At 47.0% G+C, this 17,692-nt stretch overlaps 1 protein-coding gene and 1 pseudogene across 3 annotated transcripts; both read left to right on the top strand.

Moving 5' to 3' along the window:
• The first annotated feature begins 6 nt into the window (after positions 1-6).
• FADS1 (fatty acid desaturase 1) lies at positions 7-16,145 on the top strand. 3 transcript variants are annotated; one of them, XM_006169656.2, is made up of 12 exons: positions 7-307; positions 2,320-2,430; positions 2,986-3,183; positions 4,157-4,258; positions 4,371-4,499; positions 9,283-9,343; positions 11,555-11,631; positions 12,477-12,574; positions 12,771-12,867; positions 13,094-13,173; positions 13,281-13,406; positions 13,765-16,145. In XM_006169656.2, the coding sequence occupies exons 1-12, from the start codon at positions 101-103 to the stop codon at positions 13,814-13,816; spliced, it is 1,338 nt and encodes a 445-aa protein (XP_006169718.1). In that variant the 5' UTR covers positions 7-100; the 3' UTR covers positions 13,817-16,145. The 3 variants fall into 3 exon arrangements, with proteins under 3 accessions (XP_006169718.1, XP_014440094.1, XP_014440093.1); XM_014584608.1 differs by having other exon boundaries at positions 2,938-3,183; XM_014584607.1 differs by lacking the exon at positions 7-307 and adding an exon at positions 1,772-1,801 and having other exon boundaries at positions 2,938-3,183.
• On the top strand, positions 9,350-11,548 carry LOC106734021 (40S ribosomal protein S6 pseudogene; annotated as a pseudogene).
• Positions 16,146-17,692: the final 1,547 nt, after the last annotated feature.

Below are 17,692 nucleotides of genomic sequence, written 5' to 3'. Positions count from 1 at the left end.
CCGCTCCCCGAGCACGCGAGGCCGGCGCGCGCTCCCCGGGATCCCGAGCGCGCGCCTGACAGCCCTTTCTCTGGCGGCGCGCGACGTTGCTAGGCCTGCTATGGCCCCCGACCCGTTGGCTGCCGAGACCCCAGCCCAGAGGCCCTCCCCGCGCTACTTCACCTGGGAAGAGGTGGCGCAGCGCTCCGGCCGTGAAAAAGAGCGGTGGCTTGTGATCGACCGGAAGGTGTACAACATCAGCGAGTTCACCCGCCGGCACCCCGGGGGCTCCCGGGTCATCAGCCACTACGCCGGGCAGGATGCCACGGTGAGCTCTGCTTGGCTGGGCATGGAGGGGGCGGGGCTGGGCGGCACGCCTGGAGAACGAGTGCCGAACACAGGAAGTTTGGCTCCTCAGGCCGAACACCAACAATTCGGTGAAGAGCCGAGAGGCACCTGAACATACCTGCGGCAAGGCGGCTGGGAGTCCTGCTGTCGGTGGTTGGACAGGGGATGCAAAGGCAGGAGAGAGGCTCAGAAAACTGGAGTCTGGGGCGTGGAGATGGGGGGCAGCAATGTGCACACACACAAAGGGCTGCGCCGCCCGTCGGTGCATTCCGCTGTAGCCCCCAATCTGTGGTCTCCACGCGTGGGCAAGACCCAGAACGAGGCTCGGCTCGGAGGAAGGAGAGGCGAGGATACAGGTCGCCGGGGAAAAAGGGGTTAGTAAGGAAGAGGGAGTCACGTCTTGTCGCAAAGGCTGGGAGGGGGAGCGCAGCTGTGTCTCGACCGAGGTTTTGCAGGATGCCACGGAAGACTGCTTTACAGGGGAGGGGACAGGACAGGGGACACTGTCGAAGATAAAGCTGGCATGGGGAATTAATGGGGAGCCCACTGCCTTTGGAGCCCCTGCTTGGTGTAAAATCGGAAAGAGGGTAAGAGCACCGGCCGGAGAAGACAAGCGGCGACTAGCCGACAGCCGGGAATGAGAGCAGGGCGCTCAGGGTGCGGGCGCCTGCAGTTCTTGGTCAAGAGCCCCGGAACTATTCTTGAATCCTGCCGGGGAGGTCACTCTGGGGAGGTCACTCTGCTGTTTGCACTGCAGAGCGGTGGGCCCTTTACAGCGTCGTATCCCTCCTCCCTAGGCCTCACTGTGGGGTCAGGAATCATCACCCCGACTCCGGTCCTGCTCCTTTTTCTAAACCACCGAACCTCAGAGCTGGGGAGCTCCGAGCCTCCCTCCTGCGCTGGAGCACCAGGGAGGGGGTGTGTGTTGGAGGGTGGGCGGGGATCTTTCCTTGGAACCAGTAAGTTGGGGCTTTCGCTTCACCGCGTTTCACCCTCAGTGGTCAGGATCGCGTCCCCTCTCCTTCCCACCCAATGCTCGGCCATGCAACACCCTCCTGACCCCATTCACTGCCTTGGCATCCTAGAGCGCACCTCGGGTCATCAGGGTTCTTTACGGTCGCAACGAAGTTGAACACTGCAGGGAGACTACCTCCCTAGGGGGCGAGACTAGATAGAGTTCTGTGAATCACGGGAATGACCACTCCGGAACCCAGACCACAGCCCACGGCGTAGGCTTGAGGCTGCACATGCGCAGAGCAGGCAACCCGGGCCTCCTGCAGAACGATTTGGGGCGGGGGACAACGCCGTGGGGACTGCGATTGGTCCGGATGTGTGGCGCCACTGGCCTCCGGCTCCGCCCCGGCCCCCGCCCCCACACGCTGCTTCTTTCATAGGGCCTAAGGCCATCTGACCTGTAGCTATGAATCTTGACAGGGGACTCCCACCTTGCATAACCAAAATGAGCTGCTCTCGGGTAGGGAGTGGTCAGAGTGCTGGGAGAAATATGGAACCCAACCTGGAACGCCAGTGGAGGGAAGGGGGGAGAAATTCATGTTTTCCTGTTGGGACATGGGAGGTCTTCCTCTCGGCAGTTTAGAGAGAATGCTGGCTCAGGAAGGAACCGGGAAGTCTCACAGCCCCACTCCATTCCTTGTTTCTCACCTATCTCTAAGTCGTGGGCAAAACTTGTCCCTAGACACACCCAGGGGAAAGGGCAGTCCAGGCAGATCTTTCTGGATGGTCCCCCACAGCCAATGTTCCCTAGTCCTTGGTGTAGTGCTCTTAACTAGGACAGGTGCTGAGAGCACATGACCTGTGGACATTGGGGAAGATCTGTGCACCCTCAAAAGGCAGCCAGCCAGAGGGAGGTAGTCTGCTTCAACATGGGTACAGATTTTTTTTTGCAGGCAGGAGGAGCATGCCCTTTGATGTGAGCCCTCCAGGAGCCCAGGGCAAGGCTGGCTCCCTCACCTTTCTGTCTTCTGCTTGCAGGATCCCTTTGTGGCCTTCCACATCAACAAGGGCCTTGTGAGGAAGTATATGAACTCTCTCCTGATTGGAGAACTGTCTCCGGAGCAACCCAGCTTTGAGCCCACCAAAAACGTGAGACCTTATTTGCTATTTAGAGACTTGGCTGTTGAGGGGGGAGGAGTAGAAGGAAAGCCTAGGTGGGCTCACAGATGGCCAGTTAGTAGTCCTTGGGAGTCTTGAGGTCCCTATTTCTCTTGCATAGTCTTGGGTCCACAGGCCCAAGGCAGCAGGGCTTTAGAACCTATGTTTCTCTCAAGATGGCCACCGCTACTGCTACCACTGTCATCACGAGGCCTATTTATTGAGCGATTATGTGCCAAGCATAAGTTCATAAAATTCTCACACATTTACAGATCAGAGAACTAAGACTTGGAGAGGTTAAGCAGTATAGCCAAGGACCACACAGTAAATGGCAGAGCAGGGACCTGAACCAGGTCTACATAACTCTTAGGCATGAACCCTTAGCACCTGCTCCTGTCACCTTTCCATTATTGTATTATCTTTGTCAGGGACTAGGGGCTTCCCACTGCTACCTCAGTGGGAGGTCCCTGAGCCTGAGAGAACCCATGTCTCTAGTAGTATTGGGCTGCAGCTGGAATTACAGCCCCTCACCCCCCACTCCCCCAGAAAGAGCTGACTGATGAGTTCCGGGAGCTACGGGCCACAGTGGAGCGGATGGGGCTCATGAAGGCCAACCATGTGTTCTTCCTGCTGTACCTGTTGCATATCCTGCTGATGGATGTCGCTGCCTGGCTCACTCTCTGGGTCTTTGGGACATCCTTAGTGCCCTTCCTCCTGTGTGCGGTGCTGCTCAGTGCAGTTCAGGTGAGATCCTTTGGCTTGTCAAGTGTACTATCATACTTAGCATCCTTGGGAAAAGCTCTTTGTACCCTTCAGAAGGCCAAGAAGCCTTGCCCTCTAGATATGCAGGATAGTGCAGAAAGAGAACATAACATTCTGTCATCAGTGGGTGGTGGGGTTTTTTTGGGGGGGAGGGGTCTTTGCTATAGCGCTCATGCACTCGCCAGAAAGACAGAGACAGAGAGGCAGAAAGCAAGAAATCACCTCCCAGGGGGGATGGCCACACTGCAATCCCTTCTCCTCCATTCTCCTCTTGGGATCTTGAGCACTCACATACACACGCCCTGCATTAGTTTAAGCCACCAGGTCCCAGACTCGAACTGTGGTCGACTACATGGGAGTCCAGCGACATAGCCATTGCACCAACTGCTGGTCCCCATTAGTGGATTTTATGTGCTCATTAGCCACAGGCCCATCTTCATTTTTCTCACTGCCTCTCCAGTTGCTCCTCCAGGGTTCCCTTTCTTTGGGATTTATTCATTCTCTGAAACTTCCCGGTCACAGCCCAAATGTGCCAAGAACCAAGGTGCTGTTTCTCAGCGGCAAAGATGGGCTCCCTTTCCATCAACATTGCCCAACATGCTAATAATGTGTGGGCCTAGTACTTGGCTGTCAGAACTTACCTTGGCAAGCTTTTTATCACTTCTACGTTTGCCATCTCTTATCTGTGTTCTGAGAATCAGTGCATGATAAGTAATAGAACTTCAGAGCCGGGGAAACTGAAGAACAGAGATGGGATAGTAACATGTGAGTGAGTTCATGGTAGCCCAGAATTAGGATCCAGGTTTGCTGACTCCTTTCCTGATGTGCTCAGTTGGTGGGGATAAAGGGGGCAGCATCACAGGTATGGGTAGATGAAGGAAGAGGGAGAGGCTGAGGTCAGTGAGAAGGATTCTGGGCTGATGGGCTACTCTCAGCACTAACTTTTCCTGCCCAGGCCCAGGCTGGCTGGCTACAGCATGACTTTGGACACTTGTCAGTCTTTAGCACTTCTACATGGAACCACCTGCTACATCACTTTGTGATTGGCCATCTGAAGGTCAGTGGGTTAGAGAGCAGCTCTGAAACTCCAGTCAGTTAAGGGCTGCCAAGGGAGGGGGTGGCATAGAGGGCCACTAGGTTTTCATACTCATGTCTCCAATTTTCTGTAGGGCGCCCCTGCCAGCTGGTGGAATCACATGCATTTCCAGCACCATGCCAAGCCCAACTGCTTCCGCAAAGACCCAGACATCAACATGCATCCCTTCTTCTTTGCCTTGGGAAAGATCCTCTCTGTAGAGGTGAGCAGACCCATCAGGGGAAAGGTCTTAGAGGAATGGAAAGCAGCCAGCACAGAGGGCTTTAAGGAAAAATGCATACGATGTTGTCAGTGTGGGTAAGACGACAGGGCCCTGGCTGACTGGGATCCTTGCTGTTTAAAAGTTCTGGGGTGCAGGAGGCAGTAACATGGGACTGCTCCAGGACACCATCTTCCCTGAGTTCAATCAGCAAATAGTCACTGGGTAAAAGTACCACATGCAAAGGACTCCGAAGATGACCAGGAGATTACTGTGCAAGCATGCAAGCACACATATGCACATGTACTGGCATGTTTCTCAAGCTGCTGGGTACAGAACTCAAACTGTAGGGTTGGTCATGTGAGATCCAGCTGCTTTAACCACCAGACCACAGAGCCATCCTGCTCCTGCACTGTGTATTTCTCTCTTAAACGTGGATATCCTACTGTGTCAGTCTTTCATGTCCGGGGCTGAACTGTTTGACTCTTCTTTGATGCTCAGAGCCTGGAACATTCATTCAACAAGCACTTCTTCCCAGTCTCCTTATCTCAGCCTGATTTCCAACATGGTCAGCACTGGGTTTACATTGGCATCTGAGACTGAGCAAAAATCATAATGCAGTTGCTGAAGGAAGAATGCCTGGGAGTGGAGATGTGCTGAGCATTTAGTGAGCAAAAGGCAATAGAAACCTCTGGAGACCCAGCAAAAGTTATTTGAAAAGTTCATTTAAAACCATTTTTTCCCGGCTCCAGGCTTGAGAGTTCTGCCAGGTTCCCCTCCCTCACTCCATGCCATCTGAGCACACGAAGAATTAAACTGCCTTTAAACATTTTGGTCGCCAGCATGGGTTCAAGTAGCCTGGCTGTTCTCTCTCCTCAGCCCTGAGAAGAATTCCCTGAGAGGAATTCCGCGGAAAGGCTTTGGTAGAGCTGGCTGACCTGACTCAAGCTCATAGCTTGAGGCTTATGTCCTACTTGTGCAGGATATTCTAATTTCTCAACCTCCTAAGCATGGATGTCTTTGGTTTGTTATATGTCCAGCACTATGGTGTGGTCAGTGGTACCCAGAAAATGAAGCAGCCCTGCCCCATACTCTGGCTCAAGTGGCTACTTTGAAGATAGAGTAATTATTTGGGGCAGTAGCATGAGGCTCTCATTAGCACTTCTATTATTATTACAGAGGGTTTAAAAAAGAAGTGGGGGGGGGACAGCAGGTGGCATGGTGGTTAGGGCGCTGGAATTTCCACATGGCACACCACAGTTCAAGTCCTGGACTAGGTGGCTTGCTTCCTCTCTCTCCCTCTCTCTTTCTGGCAAACTCATGTGAAAATAAATAAATAAATAAATGAAGTTAATTATTCTTTAAAAAAAAATGGGGAGGCTAAATGGAAAAGAAGGAACCTTTTCATACCATTACCTTTATTGCTTCTTGGTACTTGGGTTTTCATAAAACTCCTATCTGTAGACATCAAAAATAGAGAATGAGGTGGGACCCCAAGTTGCCTGCTTTTCTTCTTTTCTCAACTTAGTTTTTTCTCCTAACTATGAAGCTGAGGATAGGCTGCCTGTTAGTGAATAGCTGGAATGCGGGTTGCGTGGAGCTTGGTTCAGTTCCTCTGGGTACAGCATAACTGTATACTGATGTCCATGTTAACCCCATGGCATCCAGATATCCCCACACCTCCCAACTCCCTTGGCGCACAGAGGTACAGGGGACACCGTGTTCTAAATAGAACCCTTCTGACTTCAAGTCTAAACACAATGGGGCAGAATTACAAGGTCCACCCAAGAAGGTAGCAATAGACGCCCTTCCGTAATAGTTCAAAGATAGGAGGCCAAGGTTCTGCTCCACCAAAAAAGAAAGTTGCTCCTCTTCTGGTTTTTCTCAGTGTTGCTCAGGATGGGATGACACTCCCCACCACACCCAGTTTATCAGCAAGTTTATGCTGCCTCAAACAAATCCCAAATCCATGGACTTCCTGCCCCAGTCCTCCCCTCCTCAAGTCTCAGCCAACAGTAGTGTGGATTAGCTCCAACTTCCTCTGGTCTCCCTGCAACTATTTCTGCCTCCTACAGTTCACTCTCCACCTTTGGGCAGTAAGCCCTTTGAAGCACAAAGATCATGCTATGGCCATTAAAAAACTTCCAACTGCCATTGGAATAGAACCCAAACTTATTTTTAAGAGAGATTTTTGCTATAGGGAGCATGTACTTGCCAGCGAGACAAAACAAAAAATCTCCCTTCAGGGATGGCAACACTGTAATCCCTTTTCATCCACTCTCCTCTCAGGATTTTGGACACACAAGCACACGTACCTGGCATGAGTTTGAAGCTGCCAGGTCCAAGACTCAAATGGCAGTCAACTACACAGGTGTCCAGCGATGTAACCATTATGCTATCTGCTGGTCCCAGAACCCAAACTTCTTACTGTGGGTGACCTTACCAGGGCTTTCTAAGGCCCATGATCTGGCCCTTCCTAGTTTTCTGGTCTTATTCTCCCATTGCTACTGTTCTTTGAACATCCCAAGAACTTTAATAGTGACTGTCCCTTTGCTTTTAAAGTTCTTTCCTTGAATTTTTGCATTCTTTACCCTCTTATCATTTAGCTCTCAGTTTAGAAGGAGGCCATATCTGAGTAGCCTTGCTTCCTCCTTCACTTTCTGTCATATTTTTTCAACCTATATAGTACCTTGATCTTTGTTTACAGATTTATCACCAGCTTCTTCTCAGGTTATAAGCTCCATGAGGGTAGGAACTTTGTATTGTTTACCTCTGTATCCTCAGCAGCTATAACAAGCAGTGCCTGGCCAATTCAACTCCTTGTTGAACAAAGCTGTTCATGTAGAAAGAATGCTTCATCGAGCTGAAGGGCCTCACACAGAATTAGCTTTCAGTGAATGGCCTGTGAATACAGTGGGTGGACACAGGAAAGGATGAGACAGCATTCTGCCTTGGAGTTGAGTGGCCCTCTTGTGCCCTGTGATGTTTAGGCACCAGAACTAACTTAGGCAAGATATCTAGAAGGAGCCATGAAGAGAGATAGCAGCACTTTGCTGTCATGTTTCTGTGGCCCACACTAGGAGTCTGGGCAGACCAGTTGACACAACAGCTCCAGTCTGTCTCCTCAGCAACTAGGCTTATATAATAACCAGCATCCACTGGAGAAAGCTTTGCTGGATTGCCAGGTAGTTACTTGCCAAACTGCTTTGCATTTAAGGGGTTTTATGAAGCTCATGTTGATGTCAATTTTGATGGGAGGATTAGGGGCTAGATAAAGAGGGAATACTTAATCTGTATAGAGGTAAAAATGGGTTGTCTGTCTGTGGCAACTCTGATGTCAAAGTACTAGATGAGATCTTGGTGGCAGTGTTCAGTATATTAGAAATACACAGGCTCCAGCTGTCCAGACAACTGAATTGGAACTTTTCTCTTGCATGTATATATGTGTCAAATTGTCAGCATGACAAAAGTGACAGATACTATTTTTGTATTTTTAAAAACCAATTTGTTGTATATAAAGTTTTTTATTTGTCTTGTGCAAATCACTTTTTAAACTCACACAGGCAGGTGTGGGATGTCAAATGTCAGTGTTCAGCCAGGTGGGATGATGGAGCAGAGAAAGGCAGAGTCCGGTGACGGGACACAGGAGCAGTTCCCTGCTCCGCCTTGAGCGTGTCATTAGTGTGTATGTAATGTTAGTGTTAACTCTGCAGGTAAAGTGTCTACGGAGGAATTTTATATTAAGGACAGACCAACACATCAAAGCTTCAAAACCTTTGGGAAAGGGTGGGATTGAGTACAAGCACATTTGGGTTATCATAATGAACTGATTTTTATTAAATGCCTTTGTCCATATGAAATGGGGATATTAATACGAAACCTGCCACCTTCATAATTGGATAAAACCACCAGGTATGATGCCAGCAGATTACATGTAGGCAATAGTGGGTTTCCTTCACAATGTGTTTCTCAAAAGCATTCATAGAAATTTTAGCATTTAAAAAACGTATTATGGAATCAGGCTGTTGTGTTTTAAATTTTGGCCAATCAAGGTGATCAACTTATGGACCACTCCCAGAGAAGATTAATTTTGTCTTTTAAACTGACTGCAATCAGTTCATTATATAATATGCTCTGACTTTTAAAAGAAAACATGCGGCTTATGGCAGAATTAGACTCTTGGTACCACTTGAATGCTTAAAACTATCTGCATCATAGAACAGAAGCATAAACATGATATATATTAAATGGCAGTTTTCACGGGTTTGACTTATTTCTTGATATAAGACACTTAGGGAAAAGTCCACTTAATACTTTTGAAGGGAATAAGCAACTAAATGAGAACTGACAATTGGCCTTTGATTTAAAATGTCTAATTTGTTCTTATAAACCTTGTCAATAAAAATAGTATAAACCAAAAAAAAAAAAAGTACTAGATGAGAGAAAAGGGGAGAAAGTGACAAGACCTTGAAACCTCATGACAAAGGTGACTTTGAACTAACATAAGGAGTCCTACAATTTGCAGACTCTGTAGTGAACATGCCTCGTGGCACCATGGGCTACTGAGCTGTAGGTAATGGCAGCGCACTCCACAGAGCACAGCCCAGGCTTAATGCTCCTAGTGCTGAGTGTAAAGCTGGGCCTGTAGGAGTCTTCTAATAGCACTAACAAAGTGACAGCCCCTGGAGTAGGCCTGAACTCCCGAGCAGGAAAAAGCCAAGGTCACAGGGGACAGGAATAGATGTGTGGTCTACGGATGCTGATTTGTGTTTGCTTTTCTTCACAGCTGGGGAAACAGAAGAAGAAGTACATGCCATACAACCACCAGCACAAATACTTTTTTCTGAGTGAGTACCTTAGGAGGGGGTGCCGAAGGCTCTCCAAGGGATAATGGCATTTTAAAGAAGGGCTCAAGGAAGTACCCCACCCTAATCCTGGTTACTTGCATAGGAACAGTGTGTCATCTCAATGGAGCAAAGTCTATAAGTTAGGCTAAAGCTGTTAAAGAGCATCTGTGTTGGTTACTTCAGTCTTACCCTGGCTTCCACAAGGAAACTGAGTGGTCAGGTAGGTCCCTTCTACTTAAGCCTTAAACCTCCTCTTAAATTTTCTCAAACAAAGGGGCCTCTTTTTTTCATGGCGACTTGGAGGAGGTCAACTGCTTCAAGATGAAGCTGAATATCTCCTTCCCAGCCACGGGCTGCCAGAAACTCATTGAAGTGGACGATGAACACAAACTTCGTACTTTTTATGAGAAGCGTGCAGCCACAGAAGTTGCTGCTGATGCTTTGGGTGAAGAATGGAAGGTTATGTAGTACGAATCAGGTGGAAACAACAAACAAGGTTTCCCCATGAAGTAGGGTGTCTTGACCCATGGTTGTGTCCGCCTGCTACTGAGTAAGGGACACTCCTGTTACAGACCAAGGAGAACTGGAGAAAGAAAGCACAAATCTGTTCGGGGTTGCATTGTGGATGCCAACCTGAGCATTCTCAACTTGGTTATTGTTGAAAAAGGAGAGAAGGATATTCCAGGACTGACTGATACTGCCGTGCCTCATTGCCTGGGGCCTAAGAGAGCTAGCAGAATCCGAAAACTTTTCAATCTCTCTAAAGAAGATGATGTCCGCCAATATGTTGTAAGAAAGCCCTTAAATAAAGAAGGTAAGAAACCCAGTACCAAAACGCCTAAGTATTCAGCGTCTTGTGACTCCACGTGTCTTACAACACAAACGCCGGCATATCGCTCTCAAGAAACAACGTACTAAAAAAAATGAGGAAGAGGCAGCAGAATATGTTCAACTTTTGGCCAAGAGAATGAAGGAGGCTAAAGAAAAATGCCAAGAAGTAGATTGTGAAGAGATGCAGACTGTCCTCTGTGAAAGCTTCTATTTCTAAGTCTGAATCCAGTCAAAAATAAGATTTTTATAAGAGACATAAGTAAGATCAGATCTCAAAAAAAAAAAAATTCTTTTTTTCTCAAAGACCTGGGCCAAAGTGACTGAGAGGGGACTGTCCAGCCTCCCAGGAGAACAAAGGTACAGACACTGTGGGAGGATGGGACCTGCAGAGGAATGGAAGGGCTGTTAGAGATAAGAAGATATTCTATGGCTGTTTTATGTACTTGAGACTGCTATATATTCCCTGCTTTACAGTGCCTACAATTTGAGCTTTAAAACTTCAAATTTTCCAATTTTTAAAGGAACAGGAGGAAGGATTTGATTGATTCCATTTTAGTTTTAAGGAATTTATCCTAACTGCCTATTACCAACGATCTCTACTAGAGAAAGGTGGATGAGAGAGAAGGAAGAAAGAATTTTAGAATCCATAGCACATCAAGATAAAGGAACCATGGGTGGACATTGTAATACAGGGGGTTATAGGTGGCACCAGGAGGCTACAGGAATGGGACAAAAGAAAATAGGGCAGCACTCACAATGGGATCCTCTTTTTCATCTTCCAGTTTTCTTTCCTAAGAATCCCCTATGTTTCTTCCCACAGGGGCTTTAGGGCTTTATTTAGGTCAAGCCCTGGTACAAGCCAATCTCCCTGGTCCAAAGAAATGAGCTCCTTGGCCTAGGAAGGACCAGCAGTGGTGGGTTACTATGGAGTGTGTGTACCCTCCAGTACAAACACAGACTCCACACTCTGCTCCTGCCCCTTCACCTATACGGTGAAGCAGCCAGGAACACAGGATAGATGACTGCAGGTAGCAGAGCTATGGCCAAGGCAACTCAGGGAGTACTAGCAGTGTCCTTTGAAAGGCATGGGAGCAGACCACACCCCATGCATGGGTTTAGATCCCAGCTGCCCTGTTCCACTGGCAAATGCCACTATCACCTTTCACCTTCCCCAGCATCTTCTTGGATGGTTGTCTTTTTCTAGACTTGGATTCATGCCCATATTCAGTGCTTGTTGGTCCCAGTGGATTGAAGAGTGCTAAGTTAACTGGAGGGGGACAGAAGGGGATAAGCAGAGAAGGCAGTCCCATACTAGAACACCAAACGACCCTTTCATGACCCTCATGCTGCTCATATCTCCTATCTCCATTTCCTCTGCAGTTGGGCCCCCAGCCTTGCTGCCTCTCTACTTCCAGTGGTATATTTTCTATTTTGTTGTCCAGCGGAAGAAGTGGGTGGTGAGTATTCATGGCCCCAGAGCCCCATATCTTGTACCTCTAGTACCCTGGTTGGGGGGATGGGGTTTTCCTGGGGAGACTGGGGCTGACTCTAGGCCCAATTTAGAGCAGAATAATAGAACCAGGTATAGATCCTCCTTATCTCTAGGCGGGCTGGAATGATTCAGGCTCAGCAAGTAGCATGACTCCTAATGCCTGATTTTAAGCAACTAGTGTCTCCTGAGGTTCTTGTGCTGGGCATAATGCCAGGGCCAGGCTGGGAATGTGGAAGATGAGTGAGAGATGGTACCTACTTGGGAAATTTTTGAATAAGTAAATGTGACTGATACCAGAAAAGGGGAGTTCCAGGCAAAGGAGCCTGACTGCATCTAGCTTTGCGAAGTAATTTTTCTAGCTGGCATTGGAGAGTGGGCAGGACACTGACAGCCAGGAGTAGAACAAGAAGATTAACTCTGAGCAAAGAAGTTTGGAAGTGAGAGTGAATTTAGCCACCAGACATATGGGGAACTCAAAGGTCAAGGGAAAAAAATATGCTTGGCTCCACAGAAAAGTGACTAGAGAACTGATCAGGGCTGTGATGTGGACTGGCCATGGTCCTGAAAGATTCATTTGGCAGCATGCCTAAGAACTTAGTGTCAGAGAGGAGCTAAAGGCAGGGAGGCCCTGGTACTTGTGAAGGTGAGAATGGAAGAAAGGAGCATTGGAGGAGAGAGCTGAGAGAAGCTGAATGTGACAAAGTGTCCCATTCTGAGTACCCAGGTTGATGGCCACACCATACAAAGAAATGTGAAGTGAGAGGAAGAGGGGAAATTGCTTTGTGTGATGTTCTCTGCCTTTCCCTATAGGACTTGGCCTGGATGGTCACCTTCTACATCCGCATCTTCCTCACTTATGTGCCACTGTTGGGGCTGAAAGGCTTCCTGGGCCTCTTCTTCATGGTCAGGTAGTATTTGGTGGGGAGCAGGGATCAAAGAAGGACAGTACAGACATTTAGGAATGACCAGTCTGGTCTGACGTTGTGCTGGGTCATTGGGTGGCAGGGAGTGTTCCAGGAGTTGGCTCAGAAAGGTAGATGGGCTGGAGAGGTTATCTGAGGAGGAAGTAAGAACTTGTTTTTATTTGTGTGCTCTATCCAATAGATTCCTAGAAAGCAACTGGTTTGTGTGGGTGACACAGATGAACCACATCCCCATGCACATTGATCATGATCACAACAAGGACTGGGTCTCCACACAGGTAAGGAATGGTCACTTGGAAGTCCTGGGCATAGCACTACCAAAAGGTTGGAGTCCCCAAACAGCATCGCCTCAAGCTTTTTTCTCTGCTGCCAACATGTAAAGGGAGTGACCAGGGCCTATCCCACAGTTCTTCTTCAGCCAACTTTACCTGAAGAAGACTGGGCTGGCCTTTCCATCTGATACCAAGACATTCTCTCTCCCCTGACCTTTTCCCCCACCCCCAGCTCCAGGCAACATGCAATGTCCACAAGTCTGCCTTCAATGACTGGTTCAGTGGACACCTCAACTTCCAGATTGAGCACCAGTGAGTGGGGAAACATGAGAAGCAGGGCCCCAGGGAGGGTCCAAGTGTGGCAGGCAGGTGGGAGTAAGAAAAGCAGGGCCACTAACCCTCTCTTCTTCTCCCTGAAGTCTTTTCCCCACAATGCCCCGACACAATTACCACAAAGTGGCTCCTCTGGTGCAGTCCCTGTGTGCGAAACATGGCATAGAATACCAGTCCAAGCCCTTGCTCTCAGCCTTCGCCGACATTGTCCAGTGAGTATCTGAGCCCAGGAAGGTAGCTGGTAGGGAGGGAAGCGGGCAGGGCAATGGGAGTGGTGGTAGTTAACACATTGGGTGGGGAAAAACCTAAAAGTTTTTCTAGCTTTCTGTATTGGGGTCTCAATGGTAAAGACAGAGCGTTTGATTGGTCTTGTGGCCAGGTCAAGCCTTTGTTCTCACTGGAGCCTCCCTAAGTGCCATGGCCCAAGCTGACTTTCTCAGAAGCAAAGGGATGAAAAGCTCCAATGGGAGAAGGCCTTAAAAACCTCCACCTATGAGAACCTCACTACTCCATCTGTAATGGGTTCCATTCTACCATCTTCCCTTACTGTCTACCATTTTGTCCCTGCAGCTCACTGAAGGAGTCGGGGCAGCTCTGGCTAGATGCCTATCTTCACCAGTAGCAACAATTGCCTCATGCAGTCTGGAAGAAGAGTCTGGAGCCAAAGCAGAGGGGAGTTTGAGGGACAATGCCACTACAGTTCTAATATTCAGAAGAGGGTGGGGTTGAGGACATAAAGGATCTGACTCAAATCCCTCCCCTTTATCTTCTAAACACAGCTATAAGACCCAAAAGGGGGTTGGGGGGACACTCAAACCACCCCCAAATGAAGGAATAAGATTTGGGGGCAGAGATGTGAGATGTTTGTTGTTTTCTTTCTCTAGTTTGGCACATGCAGACGGTTGATAAGTAAAGAGGGAACCAAGAGGGTATTAGAAGAGGGGGTACTTACCAAGCTAAGTCAGGAAGATTTAGTACTAAAATTCCACTCATATAAAGGGTAAGCTCATCTCACTACTCCATTTCTCAGTGCCTTCTCCATCCTCACTTGTAAACCTTACAGGGATAGAGCAGCTGACCCTTTTGAGGAAGATTTATAAAGGAATCATTAATGCTTAGAATTCTTAGATCTGGTGCAATTCAGTGCCTGGGAGCTCAGCTCACTACCCAGAGCCAGGTGTAGCCTACATCTGCCTCAGGCTGCTAGGGAAAGCCTTTTTCTAAGGGGAGCCTTAGAAACAGGCAGGGCAAAGGCCAGGACTATGGAATAGGAGACATTTGGCCCTGACAATCCTGGCAGCACTGATTTTGGTCTCATGTTCCATCCAGGGTCTAAAAGTAACATGGGTCTTAGCGCTTCTCCAAGCAGATGGTCGAGTTACTGGCCATTAAACATCCCTTCTCTTTTGATTTGCGTCTTCCTCTGCTCTCCTAAGCACCTCTGAAGGAAAAGAACACTCCCAGGATTGGAAGTCTACTTCCTGTTCCACAATCAAGTGAGCAGATCAGGCAATTTAAGTCTTTTATCCTCCCTAGAAACAAGTGGGGCTACCAGAGTTTTCCCTTGGTTTCCCAACCTGTAATTTTAAGTTTAATAAAACAGCAACGAGTACCACAAGTGACCAAATTGGGGAGATACTAATTTCCAGTCTTGAGGAAAGATGTAAGCTTCAGTTGTAAAGATGATAGAAGCTATAAGCAGCAGCTTTCTATATTCTAAATTTATGGTAATAGTATTATTTTTGAACAGGAGTGGTTATATATAGTCTAAAACAAATAGGAAAAGTTTGTGATCATCACTGTGATAGCCAGGAACCACTCTGTCTACTTTTGTTAAGTATCTCATTCTTCTTGGAGACCAGATAGGATTTTAGGATCTCTTACAAAGCACATCAGTCTAATACTGAAAACAACTTTTAAACTTTCTGGATTTTAAATGATAAAGTAGTTTAATCCATCTCTCCAGAGAGCAAACATAGGAATATGTCCCAGGAACCTTGACTTAACTCTTAGAATTTACCATTAACATCTTCCCTCCCTAATCCCATAGCCTGCCAGTCCAGGGAGGGGATTCTTTATTTGCCTATTCAACAACATCTACTCTAAATACTGACCATTTTGGAAATAGGAAAAAGAGAGCCTCGAACTAGAAGGAAAAAGTAGAACTCACATTTAATGTTGAAAAGGAACAGCAGAGATGAGGGTCCTATGGCATGTCAGGGTAGGGCTAGAGGCATCAACTATAAAGTTTTTAAGATTACTTAAAGGTTTGTCAGAACAAAGAAAGGAAAATATAGTTGGAGGAAAAATGGATGCAGAAGAGTTGAGCTCTTTTCTATGTGAGCAAATGTGGTCTGGCTAGCAAACCTAGTTTAAAACAGTCAGAAGGAGGATTGAAGAGTTTATTTTCATTGGCTTCATCACTCTAGAACAGGTGCTAATCTTTCCCTCCTCCTCTGTTCCTGACATCTAACGTGTGGGTGTAGTGTCACTAGTCTGTCAAACCTAACAGTGTGAGGCCCAGGTTACCCAATTTGAGCAAACACACGTGAAGCTCTACTGAGCCAAGACCAGGTACTCAAAGCACCTGAACCACTTCAGCCTTCTCGCCTCAGCCTATATCCGTGTGGCCTCTCACAGAGCCACAGAGAAACACATCAATGACAAAAAGCTGAGACCGTTGCAGTGGTAAATGAGTGATCTCAAATCCACTGACAGATAAGAAAATAGACTTAAAAAGGAAGTCACCTCTAGGCACGAAGATCTCAACTCACTTTTTAAAAACTCCAACTTCTACATTTAATCTTTGTTACTTTGATCTTTCTACAACCTGGCCAGAGGCATATTCTTTAATCACACTTGATATCAATATCCTTTTTGTGTGTGCCAATTTTGTTACCACATCCTAGTGAAATAAAGCTAAAAAATAAAAGTTAATTTGACCAACTGAAGGCTGTTCATTTGTAATCCATGGTGCTTGTATGTGTACACTAGATTCCCTGCTACAAGTTACTGTTGATCTGTGTGCTCCAAATTTTTTGAACAAGAATTGTCACAGACTCTCTTTCTTTTGGAGAGGTTTTTTGCTATAGGGCGCGTGCGCTCGCCAGCCAGAGACAGAAAGTGAGAAATCACCCCCCGGGGGGATGGCCATACTGCAATCCCTTCTCCATTCTCATCTTGGGCACGCATGCACATGCACCCGGCATGAGTTTTAAGCCACCAGGTCCAGGACGCAAACCGCGGTTGAGCAGACTCCCTTTTATAAAAGCTCCTTGGGCAAAGAAAAGAGCATCAGCATGGACCCCTCCAGAAAACACCAAGGCAAGGGTAGGATGGCAAGGAAAAGCAAAGCCAAGTCCCACCTATGACACTCATGTTCAAATGCTAGGTAGCCTCCATATACCTGCCAGATTTCATGGGCATCAATTCCTCATCAGCTGGTACACTCACTCTTTGGACCTTCAGTTTATCATTTTAAATTATTTTCTCTACCTTTAAACTCATTTCTAGTTTCAGAATCACAGTCCCCATTAAGTCTTACCTGTTTAATTCTTTCTCTGCAAGCACAAAACCTGAACTGCAGAGCAATGACTATTTTTTTCCAAAATATTTATTTATTTTTAATTATTTATTTAATTTTATTAATTAATTTCTTTTAATTTGACCAGAGAGAGAGAGAGAAAGCAAGCCACCAAGTCCAGGACTTGAACCATGGTTGGCCATGTGGGAGTGTCCAGTGCCTTAACCACCACGCCACCTGCTGGGCCACCAGAGCAATGACTTTTAACCCTGCACCTTAAGGCAGTTCTGCTGAGCAGAATACTGGAATATTTGCAGGCAGAATTGATTTTCCCTGTAGTATGCCCATATAAAGTTTAACAAATTTCTAGGAAATATCGAGCAACTTAGTATACACACTATTCATGCTTAACTATCACAGGGTGCAAGCCCTTAATCATAGCCACTGCAATGAGGCAATAATTCCCAAGTCTGACTGCTTTTCTAGGCCCTGTCATCATTACTGCAGGCTTAGAATCAAATTAAGTAGAAAATGGAGTTCACCAAAGAAAACAAGAAAATGGAGCTCAAATAAGTTGTGTCTTGGTTTAATCTTGGAAATTTAGTTTCATTCATCAACTGCTGGAATAAAGCAGTGGACAAAAATATCGGTAAGTTCCCTGCCCTGTGGTTAGAAGTTATTGTCTACATCAGTGGTTTTCAAAGAGTCCTCTAGTTAGGAAGCCACTGCTGGGGAGACTATATCCCACCTGCTTCAACCAGAGGAGCTCTTAACTCTTGACATGCCACATAGAGTTTCATTTAAAAATTAAGTTGCTCCATTAAAAGATTTGAAAACCACTGGTCTTTAGTCTTGTCCCTACTTAATCTGTCAAGAGATTATCAGTTTTTGGACAGTTACTTAAGTGTCCTTAACTTTAAATGGCAGTGATAAGAATGCTAAAAAATCAGAAATTCAAATGAGCCAGCTCTCCAC

This window comes from Tupaia chinensis, unplaced genomic scaffold, assembly GCF_000334495.1.
Source record: "Tupaia chinensis unplaced genomic scaffold, TupChi_1.0 Scaffold147351_1, whole genome shotgun sequence".
Lineage (NCBI taxonomy): Eukaryota > Metazoa > Chordata > Mammalia > Scandentia > Tupaiidae > Tupaia > Tupaia belangeri.
Note: the sequence above shows the minus strand (reverse complement) of the source record. Positions and strands in the feature narration are given on the sequence as shown.